Consider the following 17,233-nt stretch of genomic DNA (forward strand, 5'->3'; position numbering starts at 1 on the left):
TCTGAATTAATTTCAACTTCAGTTCACCAAGAAGGGTTTCTAGCCTGTTGCTATATGATACCTTGAAAGGCTGCTACTCTGCTGTTCACTGTCATATGCCACATAACTAATTGCAGCACCCCAGAATTGTCAAGCTACTGCTTGTCAAGTTAATTTCTGTAGCAATTTTTTTACTACACTTCCCCAATGTTGGTAGTGGTAAGTTGCTAACAGGTTTTAGTAAATGACATGTAACACAACATATTCTCTTAATAGGTCACGTCCTACTTCATCGACTTTGACAAACAGATGTCTGTTTTCTTTTTTAAATATTTTTTTAAAAATGCTCAGCACAAAGTCATGCTGTAGCTTCTATTAGTTTGAACACCTTGGATGAACTGCTGTCTCTCATGTTACTAGAGTTCTGGAACCTAATGTGACCCAGTACACTTCCTTCATAATCAGGCACAAACACACAGTCCCTTAGTTACAATTAAGCATTAACAAACATTTGCATTAAGGTTTGGCCTTTTTTCTTGGTCTCCAGTAGTATGCATTTGATAGACACCACTAGCTATAGGTTAAAACACACTCTAACTGGACCCAAATACTCCTTTTACTTATGCATAAGCTATCTTGAGTTTTGGGCTAAGTACAATCTAAAGTTTCCTTAAACTTCATAAAGGAAACCTAATGCAGAACGAAGTACTGTAATGCTATATGCAGTTTCTATAAAAGGGAGCAGGGATATTTATCCAAATCACTTCTTCTCTATTAGTCTCCCCATTTTTCACAGACCCAATGTAACATGGGGCTTTATACATACATAAGGATCCCATGCTGAATCCATCTGAGAGCAGCAGATGCTCCCTATTCTGCACAGGTAATCAAATGTGAGGCTGCCATGGTGAAATCTGGCACTAAACTTGTAGTGATTTAATGGCAGTGGCAAGATAAACACAGATATGTTCAAAACAACAACAAAGAAAAGCCCTCAGAAAACCAGAACAGCAATTGCTCTTAGGAGTTGGTACAGCTTGTTTTTTTTCCCCCACCCCCACCCTAATTATTGCAAAAATAAATAGACAGAAGCTTAAAGCTTCCACATTGCAGAACTAAGGCACATTTATTTATTTTTGTGGATGTTATACTTTGCCAGTTCATGATTTACTAGTCTGGGAAGATATGTAAAGCTTGCGCAGGAGAAGCCTCCTGCTGCTGCTGTGTGTTTATACTTTGGATACTTATTCTTCTAAGATCTGGAACAAGTCTGCTTCCTGAGTTACTTTTCTAAATACATAAATTTTACCAAAAAAAAAAATCAACAAACCTCTTTTGGCTACCTCTCAGCTACAACCAGATGTATGTAACCAAGACTGGTTTTGTTCAAGATACAGTGACTTTCTGATAGAATTTAATAGGGGGGAAAGGCTGATCTTACTTGTAAAAACTATTGAGCGTGTAGACTGCATCACCTTTGATTCCAGAATGTTTTTGTGAGGGGAAGGCTACTTTTCTGAGCAATTATTTCCACATTGTTGATATGAGCAAATGGCAGCTGGTGCTCGCAAATTTGGAGCAATATCATTGCCTAGCAACTGAGGTGCATAAACAGACTAAATATCAGACTGGAGGCCCTCAAATGACTCTCTGAGGGTGAAGCTAACCTTCCTTTTAAGTAGATATTGTATCAGCATTGCTCACTCTTGCACATGCTGAAACACCTGCATCGCACAAGTTAGTGCACAAGCTAGTATAAATAAACCGGGAACTTGTCAAGCCAGAGAAATGAGAAGGGAGCTCTGCATGCTGCCCCTCTTGAGGCTTGTCACTCATCCTCTAATCAAGCCCATCAGAAGTCACTTTCTGTACCAAAGCTGGCAGAGACCTGCTCCATTTCTACAACAAACTGGTAGCAGGAGCTAGCCACTGTAGCACCTTTGGTAAGGTGCCCTCCACATCCAGCTCTTCAGTGCAGCCCATCTCCACTACCCTCTGCTTTGACAGCCAACAGTCCACAATAGCATGAGTGGGTGGTAGAGCGTCCTTGTTGGAGCACTAGTGCCTGGTCTTCAGTAGACCGACTTCTCCAGTCATTGCAGGCTCCAGGGAAACTGGTACCTGTTCCTTCTCCTACCTCCCCTCTTATACAGAGCTCTTGCATACCCTTGCCCATCTTGAGAATCCACTAGTCAAGGACTTAGGAGCCTAAAGCTTATAGATAGGAATGAGATCCCAGCCTGTCTCATTACCCATGAAGAACTGGAACTAGCCATATTCATTCCTTCCCCTTAATGGGGAAAACTGCAGCACAGTATTTCCATTGAGTGGTTTCCCCAGTTCACTGACAAACACCTTCACCAATTATACTTTACTACCCCACCTACAGCTTATGCTAAATGAGGTGATGAACAAAACTATGTTGCAAAGGAGCAATGCTTTAAAATGAAATGTTATGTGCTTTGAGTTTTCCTTAGTAGTTCCCATTTCCTTGAAAACAACACAATGGGGCTGAGTGACCTGGCAGAGGTCACCCAGGTAGGCAAGTAAAGCTGCATAACTCAGAAGGTTTCATCCAGAACTTGGCCAGCAGCAGCATGGTCACCTGGATAACCTGCGAGTCAGACCTGAGTTCTCTCTCAGCATTTACCTGAGGTCAGAGTGAACACCTCTGACCTCAGGCAAACTGGTTCAGCCCTGTATGCAGTGGAGAAACCAATCCTTTTCTTCTTCAAAGTGCTTTGTGATGTGATTAGGGCAAGCACTTCCATCTGTAGGGCAAGTAAATTGACTCTGATCTTGATCCAAGATGCTGTTTCCCTTAAAGATCTGAAGGAAAGTCTCAAAAGACAGTTGCTTAAAAGAATCTGTCAAGTTTCTGTTGGGCCTCAGTGTAGCTATGCAGTCAGATTTCCATCCCCGTCTCAGTTACCTTGTGCTATCTAAAACATGCAAAAGGGTATCAGCATCTAGCTGCCTGGGGGAAGCAAATGAATATTGTCCAGCAGTGACAGCTAGAAATTCCAACTCTTCTAGTGACCACCCCCCAACCATGGGATAAGGGTCATGGCAGGGAGATGAGAGAGCAGGCTATGGTCCATAGTGAACAGTAGTGTGTGAACCATCTTTAGGAAGGGGCCAGTCTTGTAAGATGCTGATGAGCTGAGTGCTTGTAGCACTTTGGAAGATGAACCCATATTGAACAAGAAAAAGCAGGCAAACACTGTGTAAAAATCATCTGATTGCTGTCATGGAAGGGAAAAGTGAGCCAAGAAAACTCTGCTCACCATGACCACGTCCACACATGGTGTGGATGTTTGGTTCCTCAGGGTCAACTAGCAGCGGCACACCTTGTGCTATCACTAGGTGTCCCTGGGGAATGCCAGTGCCAGGAGTGCTCTGGTGCACAGCAAGTTTCCCCAGGTGGGGTAGGGGAGGCTGAGACCAGCACTGGGCTGGCCCCAGCAGCCTTACCTGGGGTCCTGGGGGCCTCCCAAGGAGATTCTACCACACACAGCCCAGTCAGCAGCTGGAAAATGGCTCTGGGCAGTCTGGCTCTGCTTTTGAACAGTGTATGCTGCCCTCTGTGCACTGCTCAGCTTTTCTTCCCTGTGGATTTTTTTTTGTCCCCTGGATACCCAGGGCACAAAAAAAAAACAACCCTCCACGCTGCTCCCTTGCAGCACAGAGAACAACTGAACATGTGGTATGTGGCACCGCAGATGGGTCTGTGGTGCCACATACTGCATGGCCGCACTCATCTGGACATGGCCCATGAGCCTCACTTTAATTAAAAGAAAAAGCCTGAAGAGGAGAAAGCATGTTCAAGAAATTTGATGAACAGCTCTTCATCCAACATGCATTTCCTTGAAGAAGCCTCTTACCATCTCCATGCCTCTCTTATCCCACAAATGAAAATCTGCAGAGTCATATTTCCCTATGTCATATTTCCCCACAGTCATATTTCCCTATGTTTGCAGAGTGCTCCGATATCCTTGGCTGAAAGGCTAGATGCTCAATTATTCAGAGAACTTTCATCCTTTTGTTCACATAAGCATTAATGAGGAGCTTAACCTATTGGAGAAGAAACCAGAGAAGCAAAGCACCCCCAAAAAATCTGTTTTGTTTTCCTTTTTAAAACTAATTTCTGAAGCCACTCCAGAATTCCACGATTGGGCAAAATTACTTGGAATTTGTGTTTGGTTTTGAAATATCTAAATGCAGTATGTAGGGTGTTCTAACTTAGGATACCTAATAGGGGTACAAAAGACATTATGAATGCATTGTAACATTATGACAAGTGCTTGTAAGACCAGGAGAAAAGTTCATTAAAGACCATGTTAGCTATAATAAGGTTCATCAATTTGCTGCATTATAATAATGAAAAAATTAGTTCCTGCTGCCGGTGCTGTTAAAAGCGGGGATTTGTTATAAACAGGGTTTGCAAAAATAAGGTTGTACTGTATGCTTATTAGAAATAATTCAGGAAATTCTAAGTGAACTTTTAACACCATTCTCATTCCAGCTGACTGCTTGCCAAAAGAGGAAAAATCCCAACCAAAAGAGGCACCCTGTTTTGTCTTGTTTTTAACTGACGTGAATGTGTCTCACAATGTCAAAGATGTCAAAATCTGAAGACAGTCAAACAACATAACCAGCATGGAGATTTTGTTATGGGGAAGGAAACATACTTAGGCAGATAATTTACTGGGACATTCACCCTGCCTATTTTAACCGTACACAGATTCCCCTGAAGTTTACTTTGAGCACTGCCACGGAGCACTAGTTTCCTTTGCAAGGCTGTGGTTTTCTTTTGATTCTGCTGATAATAAAATAAGTGCAATTTTCTTGCTAAAAATAACCTTTGAATTGGGTGCTATGTGAGGGCACAACATGCAAACACAGAAGGTGGTTTGGATCCTGCTATGCAGAAATGTGACTTGACATGTAGAATAAGAATTTACATACAATTAATTGCTTGTATAGTAAACTGTATCTGAGCTGTATAACACTCCTGAAAATTAACTTTGCCCAAAAGATAGCATATTTGAGCAGCTTTTTTTTAATACATAAAAATTATGAATGCTTGATATAAGTGCTTAGATATGGAATTTACTAAGATTAAAATTTTACTTCTTGTGACAAGAAAAAAGTCAACAAAAAGAATACCTTGCAGACCTTAGAGACTATGTCATTTTGAAGAAACTGCTTCATAACATATTTAGCAATCAAAAAGCAGTTCAAATGAACTGTATATTTTAGGGCAAAAAGGTTTCACATTTCTTTAGGCAATTACATATTTTTAAGTGTGAATTTTCCATTTTGTGGGTTTGGCCAATCAGTTTCTCTTTGCCTGAACCTCTCGTGACAAATCCCTGTTAACTGAATTGGCAGCAGAACTTCTAACAGGTTATGCCCTTCCATTTTTTGCAGATCCCAGAGTAGCCTGAAAATGCTGTTCAAGCTAAAAATATTTGCCCTAGTGCTAGCTGTTGTAATTTCAGAATTGAATCAAGTCCTTAATATTGCCTCCAGGGAGTACACTAATGATGTTTTACAAGTAATTTGTATTGGAAGATCAGGGTTCCAAGAATGAAAAATGGCAGCATATTATGCATTGGCCCTGAACAATATTTATTAGGGCTTTCTGTTCCCAAGCCTAGCTCAGTATGTATCAGTCAAACCAGGTAGTAGGATGGGCTCAGACCAGTCCTTGGACTACAGATTTGGAAAAATACTAGACTACTAGTGAAAGTTTCAGGTGAAGGGCAAAGGTTTCAAAAACATATGGCAGCCTGGAAGGGAATCTGGAGGTCACAGAAATGTGCAAAACTTCCATGCAGTCTGCTACTGAGAGAAATCTTCACAACAATCTTACCAAGCAGAGAGGTAAAACAAATTAAGTTTGTCTACTAATGCTAATGAAGATCCAGGGATAATCAAGAATTCAGAACACCTTACTGTACTAAAAAAAGTCTCTCTGTTGAACTACTGGGTGCTAGACTAACTGCTTTGAAAGTTCTGTGCCCTTTCGCAGGAACTACAGGCAGGATCTTCAAAAATGTCTAAACAAGCCATTGATTTCAATGAGACGTAGGTGCCTATGCAATATCTCTCTCTATACCTTTTTGAATCTTTAGACACCTAAATATCTTTACCATTCTAGGCACAGATTTCTTATTTTGTTTTAAGGTACAGGTTACATGATCATTATTTACAAGTAAGGAAACGCTTCTGTAATCATTAGGCAATAGAATGATAGGGCTATAAGTAGAAATGTAAGTTTGTTTAGTTTGAAGGAAAAGAGAGATTGAGGCGGCACCGGCACCATCATGATATGAGACAAAGAAGAGGGGGAAAAACTGTCCTACCTTGCTACAGAAGGCAGGACATGAATGTTCTATTTCAACTATAGCAAAGCAGCTTAAATCTCAAGAAAAAAAGTGTTCTTAATTGTAAGAGCAGAAGGAAAATGGAGCAAGCTGCCTAGAGAAACTGTGGAATCCCTTGTATTGGCATTTTAGCAAAAGGCTGGCATCTCTGAAATTATTTAGGAACAGCGCATCCTGAATTCACTGATGGGATTGGACAGGATGGTTACTGACATCCCTTCCAACCCTATCATTCTATTGCCTAAACCACAGTTTAAAATATGGTGTCATTTTTGCTACTTGCTGCCGATTGGCCACGGGGCCCTGGCAGCCATGCGGTCTGTTGTTGACCGGGCAGGAAACAAAAACAGCATCATATTTAAAACTGTGGTATTTGCTGCCCCGCTGATCAGAAGTGAGCAGTGTGGTACGTGGCAGCTCTTTTTATTTTGCAGGTTCGCCCACGTACCCTCACCCCCATAAGTCACTGTTCACTCCTGATCAGCGAGGAGGCAAAATCCACAGTTTTAAATATGGTGCTGTTTTTGCCTCTCGGACAGTAAGCAACAGCGTGGCTGCCAGGGCCCCTCAGCCAATCAGTGATAAGTGGCAAAAACAGCACCATCTTTAAAACTGCATTTTGTCTCCACGCCAATCAGGAGCAAGGAACAAATAGTGGGGCCCCTCCGCACAGTGGAACCTGCAAGATTAAAGGAGCTGCCATGCACTCCACCCCGCCATATATTTGGTAAGTCCCTACTCATTGAAGTCCAAGTATACTATGTCCACTGCATACCCCTCATCCACCAAATTAGTTACTTTCTCACAGAAGGAAATCAAGCTGGTTTCGCATGATTTGTCCTAAACAAATCTATGCCAGTGATAAATGATCACCCCCTTTCTCTTCTAGGTGCTTACACATTGACTGTTGTATAATTTGCTCTGATGTAGCATCTTGTGTAGATGTGCCCTGTGAATATTATTGCCAGTGGCTCTGAGATTTCTTCAGCTAGTTCCTTCAGCACTCAGGAATGAATTTCACCAGGCCCTACTGATTACATTCATTCAAGAATAAAGTACTTTGGATCATGCCTAAATACAACACTAAGTGTTCCATGCAACAATAGATTCAATTTACTCAAGTCACCCTTTAAACCTACACAATGATATTTATTTGCAAATATATACACATTCTATCCTATTTCATTGAAATGAAAACTGAATCAAATAGAATGTTTGCACTGAAAATATAATCCCCTTTAACCATAAATTAAGACAGATATAATACCTGGTCATACACAATGTATGCAGTCAGATTTTTGCTTTCCAGAACTGCTTGAATGAAATGGATTTAGTGGTTTTTCCTCTGTAAAAGAAAACTTTAAAGCATTTAAGAAAATACAATAATATGAAGTTTATCCTGTGCTTGCTTAAACATGCTAGTGTTTATTATAGCTGTAATGAGTTTACCTGTCTTTCTCTGATAGAAAGAGCATAACATGGGAAAAAAGCAATAGAAATGGTTTTCCATATTTAAATCAAAACACGTGGGTTAAAGGGTTTATCATCCACACCTCTCCAGCAGGTACCGCCTTAAATGTGTTACAACCAAGAATATAATGGAAAGCTCCCAGAGATCCAGATCAAGGCATGGTAGAAATGATGGAAACTAAACACATGGGTACAGTAGAGAACATAGGGTTGTAACTTACCCTCATATCACTCTACATGCTATTTAACTGATACATTTAGATCAATCTGGCAGCAGTATACTTATCCAGATTAGTTTTGATAATGATGCACCATTAAGCATGCCTTGGTTCCTCACAGACACACTTGTAGCCCATAGTGTAACTAGCAGTGGGCAAGGAGCCACAAGCCTCAGGTACTGACTAATCAGGGGTCCCAGACCAGAGGCAGGGGGATACCAGAACACAGCAAAAGAGGGTCAAATGGCCTCTAGTACCATGGGGTAGACAGAAGTGGCCAGGAGCCAGCAACCAAGAGCAGGAAGGCTCAAAGCTGTGAAGTAAGGAAAGGAGAGAGGGAGCCTGCAGCCAGGGGTGTAATCCTACTGCCAAATTTGATACTTTATATCTTTGCTCATCCTGGCTTTTGGCAGCACCCTCAAGACCCCCTGCCTGCACCCACTGACTACTGTTGGTCCTGATCATTTGCTCCTGCGGTGTATCAACAGAGCTCATAGGTGCTGGAGTCTAGAGACCCCTGGCCGCACTGCTTGGCTGCTGGATCTTTGTCACTTCCTGTCACTCCACACTAATGGAAACAACACCTGCTGTAGCCTGGAGCCCCTCTGCTGTCCAGGGTGCCGAAAATACTGGTTACGCCTACACTTGTATACAATTCAGTTTTAGCTTTACTTTTATTCCTAGTAAATACTTATTTACAGAGCCTGAGGAAGAGACAGCATCAAAAGCCATTTTGTCAAGCTCTAATACACAACGAGAACAAACGTAACAGAGAAAATGTCTTCTCTTGTAGACAGCTTCAATCCCTTTCCCCTTGAAGTACCTGAAGAAGTTACTTATAACCAAAAAGGATACACAAGGTGCTGTTCAAGTCAATAGTCTTTTGCAGTTTAGCAACTGCTCCTCTCAAGGGACTGTATCCTCCAAACATTTAAGACTAAGTGTAGTGCCTAAGGGCATGTGTAGACAAAATGAAGGGCATGTGTGCATGACACTTTAAAGCAGATTAAATGCTTTTGCACTGCTTTAATGGTGTTGGTGTTTGCACGTGTCGGCAGTGTATTGTGCATTAATTCCAGCTGCTGTAGCACATTCAGTAGTGTAATGTACCATAAATGACTTGGGGCTCAGCAAACTAAAACACCTCTGAGGAGTTTTAGTTTTCTGCCCTACAGCCACAGAGTGAAGCATCAGGCTCTGTGCAGCTCAGGGGCTCTGCAGGTAGCCTGGCAGTAGCCCAGGAAGACAGGCTCCACCAAAGAAAAAAAAAAAAGTGGCAAGCCTTATTCACCCCGCCCCCGGAGCCTGCCTGCCTGAGCTGGGCTGGGACCCGGTCCTTCCCTCGGCGGCCGCGGTGCCCCCTGGGACCACCCGAACTGGATGCCTGTGGGTAGGTACCGCCTATGGTGGGGGGCCACCACTGCCACAGAGGGAAGCACCAGCTGCCCCCCTCCCACAGTTCAGGGACCGCTCCACCTGCCAGCAGATTGCCCTCCCCTCCCCACTTCTGGAGAGGCAAGTAAGAAATGGGTGTACACGACATGGGAGTTTACTTCGCCCTAAATTGAAGCAGTGTTTTTAAAACCCACCGCTTCAATTTAGGGCAAAGTAACCTCCCATTTCATCTACACATGCCCTAAGGCCAAGTCGTTTTCCATTAAATGAAAGACCTCACAATAGCAAGCACCGTGGCCAGTAGTATGGTTTTGCAAAATTTGCTCCATATGCTGAAGTTTCTGTGGTCACATAGATTTTAAAAGACTAATCTAAAAGGAAACATTTATTGCAATTTTATTACATCTATTTTAGGAAAACAACAATGAAATAATGAGTTAATTGGTACATGTCAATGAGTTGTGCAACCCATAAAAGTGATATTAAAAAATGACACACAATTAAAAATTAAACACAAACTTTCTAACATTAGTAGCCAAACACCACAGATATAGTTTATATGCAGGCAAATACAAGACAGCTACAAGTACCCCTCAGAAGGAAATACAGCATGATGTTTAGACCTGTGTGCATGAACTATTCCCAGCAATAACGATAGGTGCTAGGCCTTGCATGTATAAGCTCTCTCTAAATGGCATAAGCATGCAAAAATTCTACCACCTGTGTACACAAGCTAGTACTATAAATTGTGTGTACCTGAAACTGCAGATGCACAAATGTTGTTTATGTTGAGTCCCCAATGAAAAAGTAGGCCCTAAATGACTAGCCAAATTAACAAAGGTTATGGATTACAGTGCTATTTCAAAATAATTTAAAAGAAAATGAAAGTTTAAACTTCACTACCCTGGGGCATTTTTTCTCTTTCCAAACGTCAAATGAATTAAACAAGAATTTTCCCCACTAAAAGCCTAATGGGTGAATAAAATTTCGTGTTTAGTAGTCAGCACAAAACTGGAAATACTGTACGTGAACTGATTATGACAGTTGCCTTAATTTTGCTGTCCTCTGATCTTTGGGTAATGATTTATTAGTAGTATCAAAATTTACCCTATCCTCCCCAGAGAAACTTTAGTTTGAAATGGTAAAATGTTATATGTGAAATACTGCCTAATTATATAAACACTATGTCCTTCTTTTGTTAAATATTTAAATACATTATTTTGACAGGCAAAAACCAAGTGTATCATTATGGCAGATCCATGTGTTTGTGGCATGTAGTGAATTAGTTTCATTGCAAAGAAGTTTAACAATTTAACTGGTACATTTAATCACCTGCAATTTTATCATTTCTATTTTTTCTGAATTCTTTCAAATATAACTTGGCATAAATGTCTGCTAAAAACAACTATGGGTGCCTAACTGAATTCACAATGGTGATATTTAGTGCATCATGACTTTTTAACCCTCCGTAGTTTTAACTTTCTAGGTCTGTCTTCAACATCTTTCTTTCTTTTGTGCACAAGCTCCTCTGAAGGCTTGGAGTTAAGTTTTAAATAAGAGGATGGAGGCATTAGGCATAATTCTTCAGTGGTTGTGGCTGGCTCGTTTTGGTTTGTCTGCTCAACTGGTGTATTATTTTTCATAAAAAAAAGTCTTAGGGGATTTTTTCCCAAAGTAAGTGACTCTTCATCAGACATAGATTTTGCCAAGTCTTGTTTAGCAAACAACTTGGAATTCAATTGGGTCTTCACTTCTGAAGATGGTTCTAAACAATCAGCATTGTTTTTCTTTGTTTCTATGTCTGTGGGGATTAGATAATCCTCTTCAGAAAATGCTTTTTTGCAGGGATCCAACTTTTCTTCTGAACCACAGCTCCTTTGCTGATTCTGTGTTTCAGTCACTCCTTGACTTTGTTTTGGATCTGGCAGTGCTGACTCACATCTACATGGAAGGTACTTGCTTAGAAGTCTCATCTTTAACCACTCTGCCGAGTGAAGTTTTTGCTGGCTGCTAGCATCATCTGGCTGTGTCCGATTAACATCATTTTCCAGTTCTAAAACAGGAAGCTCTCAGCTGCATTTTTGCAATCCTTTGGTTGTTCTATGCGCCTACATTTTGCTTCAGACTGAGGATCGGAAGGAGTTTGACGTTCATTCTTCCTGTTCCCTGTCTCCGAGTTTACTGAGCCAAGATACACTTTCATGGTGTCCTCCCTGGTTTGAGGTTTGCTCGAGTTACCATTGCTTGTTTTTTTCCTTTTTGCACTGTAATAAAAAAGGTTTTGCTTTTACTAACAAAGAATCTTTACTGCTTCACTCTGCCCTTTTACAAATTCTGAACGTTTAGTATGGCACCCCAATTCTGGATTTGGAAAATCTGTCCTGTACATTATCTTGACAAGCAGTAATGTTTATCTAGTGTGAATAGCATCAAGGTCTATCTGTCTGATTTTTCTACTACACTAGGGGAACCCAATTTTATTAATAACTAAGCTGTGAAGCAGTTCACCTTTTGTTCCAAGAGGCAAACCTAGATTCATCATAGATGTGAAGGGTTAATATTGCCTAAATACAGTATATTGAATTCCTTCCCAAACCAACTAGATTAAAAAAAAAAAAAGTGTTTCATATGTGCCTAAATGGTTTCAAATCATTCACATAATAGATATGTACAATGCATATCTATGGTAGTGGGGGGGAAGGGAGAGGAATGTATTAGTTTCAGGGCTCTAGTTTAGAATATTTCTCTGGAATTTCTCCCAGGACATTTCCAAGCCCTACTTACAAGTTAACCACTAGTCAGCTGATACCAAGTGTGCTGAACTGGGGAAGGGCTTAGGTAATATAAGTGGATGGTATTTTGAAAGGTATTAAAAAGAAAATGCAACCACAAGAGACATGATGGAGTGTCAGTACATAAACACTTTTCAACAGCATACGTTACACACACATCTTAATATCACACAGGCTGGAGAAAGAATTTTCAATGAAAGTTGTAGATGTAGGAGTTAAAGACTAAAGATCTTAGCAGAGATTCTCCCATGCTGAAACTGCTTTCTACAGTTTTGCTGATGCCAACTGACTCTAAACCCCAGCATATCTGAGCCTGGGAGGATCAATTCAGAAATAGGGTGGAGATGACCTTCCAGAGATGCAGAGAGCACAGCAGCTCCCACCCTATTCCTGTTTCCTCAGCAAGCCCAGCGGATCTGACTAGGGTTAAAAGAAGGGCTGCCAGGACTCACTGCCATCTCCTGATCCAGCAACTGCTGTACTAACCTTTGGGGCAACTGACAGCAGGTGCAAGACAGAGTGGGATGCAGGTTACACCAGGGGACAAGTCTAGCACCTCTGCTCCCTACTCTCTTCACTGTCCAGTAGCCCTTTGTACTCCTCAACTGCGGTGAAGGTCTGCAATGTTATTTTCAGTGCTGTATGCTGCAGGCTCCCAAATGGGGAAAAACCATTTTTGTAAAAAGTTTTCCATCAGATTCAATCATCACATGAATTTTTTTGGCACTCATGTTTTTTAAAGAAAAAAACCAACCTGTTTCATTCTGCCTATTGCTACGAGGGATATATGTGGGTTGTAGCAGCTATATTTGGTATTATTTTACAAAATTACAGTGTGGTTTTATGTGCTTAATTCACAGTTCATTGCCTGACTGTTTACTAGCCTACAGTAATCCTATGTATAAAGAAAAAGGGTGCTGTTATTTGATTTTTGACAGCATAGGTCAGCCTCTGCTTTACTCACATGCTGTCAAATCATATTAAGTATCATATAAGTACAGAAAAAGTGGACATACATATCTTTCAAGATATCTTGCTTTATCTGTTGAGTCAGAGGAATGTTGTACTTTTTCTTTTCAGCAGATTCAGCAAAATATTCAGAGGTCCCATTAGAAAGTTTTTCTTTCTGCTCCAAAAGAAAACACAGGTTTAAAACACCACTCAGAAGGTACGATTTTTTTAAATAAAACTCTACTGCTGAACACTTAAGATTTACAGATGTTCTTTATTATTTTTAATCCAAAGAGAAGGAGAAGGAAAAGCAACTTAGAAAAAAAATATTTGTAATATTATAATATCAGGGACTGCTTAGACAGCTTGCTCCCCTTTCAGACTCCCAATGTGCATATTTCATACGTTAAGATATACCACAAACAAACAAGACTGTAATGTAAAGGATGTAGATTCCAAACCATCTGAGGAAACTGTTGGCAAATATCTGACATCTTTGTGGCTCAAACTGTGACAAATGCCAGGAATCTCTGTTGCAGACAGCAGCATGTTTGTCAGTTTTTTTCTGAAGAGACTGAGTGGCGCAGTGGTCTATACCCTTATTCTCTGAAGAATTCCCATAATTTTCCATGTTTAAAAAAAATACGCAGAGTATTACTTGCTCTATTTAAGCAAGTAAGGGTTAAAACTTGTAACACTAACATTTTGATGGTCATGGCTTGTGGTGGTTGGCTACTACAGAACCGCAGAGAAATTCTTTCTGGTCTCAGCTAACAGCAGTACCATGGCTTTATATAATACAGAGATATGGAAAAAAAGAGGGAAATACTCTCTCTCTTCAAGCTGTGCGCACTTCCTTTTACAATTAAATAATTTTGCAGAGAGTCCAGCCATTTGCTGACTTCATTACTACCTTGCATATTCTTCACATTAGTGTGGTCTCTGAGGCTTTGGACTGAGGAGATAAAACTTGGCACTGCTGGACAGGAGGGAGAAGAGAAGTGGCATTGCTCATAGGTGGGAATTATCTCTTTCTCTTTTGGTACATCTTTCCTACACAATCTAGATGAAGAACCTCCATGGATCCACAGGTGAGGAGTTGCTTCTTTCTCTGCCCTGTGAATCTAGCTGGGGCAGACAACCAGTGAGACAGACCTAAGGAGAGCTAAGACCGACTGTTTCATTGTTTTTAAGGCCAAAACAGGTCATTCATGGTCATTTAGCATGACCTTCTGCATAACAGGCCAATGAACTTCATCCTATAAACCTGTATCATGGTTATGTTTATACAAAGAAATTAGGTGATAGTCCAAGAGACGGAAGTTGTATTTAGCCAAAAAACAAGGGGACCATGGACAGCATCAGTGTAAGCTTCCCTTACACTGAGGGACCAGCTCTGAAGTGATGAAATCCTGAAGAGTCAAATCTCATGCAATCCTTGCCAAGACTGCCAACATGGATGCCAAATATGATGTGGCCACCTGCCTGCTAGGTGTTTCTTTTAAAGACTGTAACCAATTGATGAAAAGTAGCACTTAGTAGAAACCTAAGATTATAGTCAAGACAAATGAAGACAGTAGACAGACACTGGATTTGCTTGCTGCTGTAAGTCAACCAACAATTTGCAGTTCTAGGGGGTGTCCTCTTATATAAAAGAATGATACTAAACTGGACTGTGCAGTGCCCTTCAGATGTGAGTAAATGACCCCAGAGAGACACTGAGACAACACAAATGATTTTACTTTTGACCTGAGTTTGGCTTTAAGTTAACAGCTCATAGGCAAAAGGTCGCTGTGTTAAATTACACCGTCTTAGACTTATTTTGTTTTCAATCACTTGTCATAAATAGTGACAAAAAAGGGTTAAGGTGTTAAAAACACAGTAAATAAATGACCCCGAAATGATTTGTGTGCGAAACACTTCTGAACATGCCCTGTAAGTACAGTAGATTTTCCTCTTTGAGCCACACCCTGTAAGTGCTGTATTTTGAGAGCTGAACAATTAATATAAGGAGTATGAGTCAGTCTTTGAAAGACTCTGTGGGAACCAGAGAGCCTTTTGCTATTAGGAATGATATAAACTCCCTACGGCTGGAATAAATCCACAGCAGAAGGCAAAGAGTCATAAATAACAACTGGACATTGCATATACCACTAAGATACTCAACTATTATTTGTAAAACTTCCTTTATGTTCTTTATTCAGCCTAATCATTTTAGTCAATTTAGTACGAAAAAAACAGAAAACCACCCTATGTTTTGGGAATACTATTTATTTCCTATGGGAATTCCAGGCTCGTTAAGAAAAGAAAAAAGGCTAATCTACTCTCATCCTGTCTGGTAATCCCTAATTCCTTTTAGCTAGTGAAATAATTAAAGAAAAATATTCCAGGCATAAAAAGGGGGACAGCAGAAGCAGACATCATATAAACAATGATGCCATGACAGAGAAAAACGTCAGAGTCAGACTTGTGACTTGACTCAAAAAAGGCTGCGGGCAGTGGGGGTTGCTGCTAACAAATTAAAACCACATTTCTCGGCAAATTGTTCAAGACAGATATATTTACATTTTTATGAACAGTGGGTGGGCACAAGTAATTAAAATGCTTCTTTACCCCTTCAACTGTCAAGATCCATTAGGAGTCTTGTGTTCTTAAAATTCTAGGGTCAGCTTGCTCTTTTTTGTCACTAAATCTCTGCAAAGCTGGGTCTTTAGAAGGGAGGTTTACAGAGAAAGAGCAGTTACTCCCTGTAAGCAGATTCTCTGAAGTTAGTCTTATGTACAGATATTCACCTCTAGATGGTTTTTACCATCTGACATCAAGAGGGAGCACACGGTTTTTTGCTAACTAACAAAGCACATCTATTAGGCACACATTGTGCTTACACTAAGGGAATCAAAACCCACATCCTGTTTAGATCCTTTTGAAAAGATTCTGCTCTAGGATGCACACAAAAATTGAAAGGTAGAATCAAGGAACTGAAGACTATACAGGTGGAAAGAATGAACTAACAGAAATATGACAGATAAAATTGTTTCTTGCAGAGTTTTGCATGATACTAAAATTGTAGATACATGAGTTACTCTGACAGCCAAACTACTTCAGATGAAAACTGCTAAGGCCAGTCTTCACAGCAAATGAAGAATCTTTTCATGGGAACAGGGAGGAAATGTGCTTGATTTAGGTCTTATAAAATATGAAATTTGATTAGATAATCTATTTCTGTTAAAGAAGGAACTAGATTGGATTTGCCCATCAGCTCTTTGCAGAACTCTGCTAGCTTAGACAGTCCATTTGTCAGAGACTGATTTTAATAAAGCTAAGTACTTTAATTCTACTCACCCAGACTCCTCACCTCCTTAACTGTATGGTGGACGAGAAAGGAAAAAGTGGGGAAAACAAAGCACAACAAAACAAAACAAAACAATGTCTGTCACGTTTTCAAACTTTCTAATCAAGTACTTCATATTGAGGAAAGTAAAAAAGCATTTCTGCTGGCCTATTCAAGCTCACAATACTGGCTTCATTTCCTACTTCTCTGAATGTGAACTAAGAAAAATCAATTTTTTCACCTTTACTTTTAAACCTATCTTCTGCTGTCCAATACAGAAGCCCATTCAAGTTGCAGCAGGGGAAGTTCAGGTTAGATATTAGGAAAAACTCTCACGAGGAGAGTAGTAAAACACTGGAACAGGTTACCCAGAGAAGGTGTGGAATCTCTCTCTTTGGAGACAAAGCTTTCGCTGGGTGCAATCTAGTTGGGAATGGTCCTGAGTTTCTTTAATTTGCAAAACTTCTAACCATGCATTAATGTATATGTGATAGCTCCTTAGCTGGCACTGGTTGCTGCTTCCATTATACTGCTTCCAGAACCCTGATTCTGAGTGCTGTTCTGTGCTCACTGCTCCAACGCCTCTATGACCATAGAGACGTGACTACAGCTTTGCCTAGAATCTCAGAACTAAGCCTTGAACCACATGTGTGTGACCAAACCATGCTCTAGGCTGAATCTCTGAAAGACTAACTTGTATGACCC

At 40.5% G+C, this 17,233-nt stretch overlaps 1 protein-coding gene across 1 annotated transcript in view; it reads right to left on the reverse strand.

Moving 5' to 3' along the window:
- Positions 1-9,826: 9,826 nt before the first annotated feature.
- Positions 9,827-17,233, reverse strand: part of SLX4IP (SLX4 interacting protein) — a 143,153-nt gene continuing 135,746 nt past the window's right edge. The window contains 3 exon segments of the mRNA XM_059720157.1: positions 9,827-11,519; positions 11,522-11,718; positions 13,263-13,372. Of these exon segments, the coding sequence (XP_059576140.1) occupies positions 10,903-11,519; positions 11,522-11,718; positions 13,263-13,372 (924 nt within the window). The 3' untranslated portion in view covers positions 9,827-10,902.

Source organism: Alligator mississippiensis, chromosome 1 (genome assembly GCF_030867095.1).
Source record: "Alligator mississippiensis isolate rAllMis1 chromosome 1, rAllMis1, whole genome shotgun sequence".
Classification (NCBI taxonomy): Eukaryota; Metazoa; Chordata; order Crocodylia; family Alligatoridae; genus Alligator; species Alligator mississippiensis.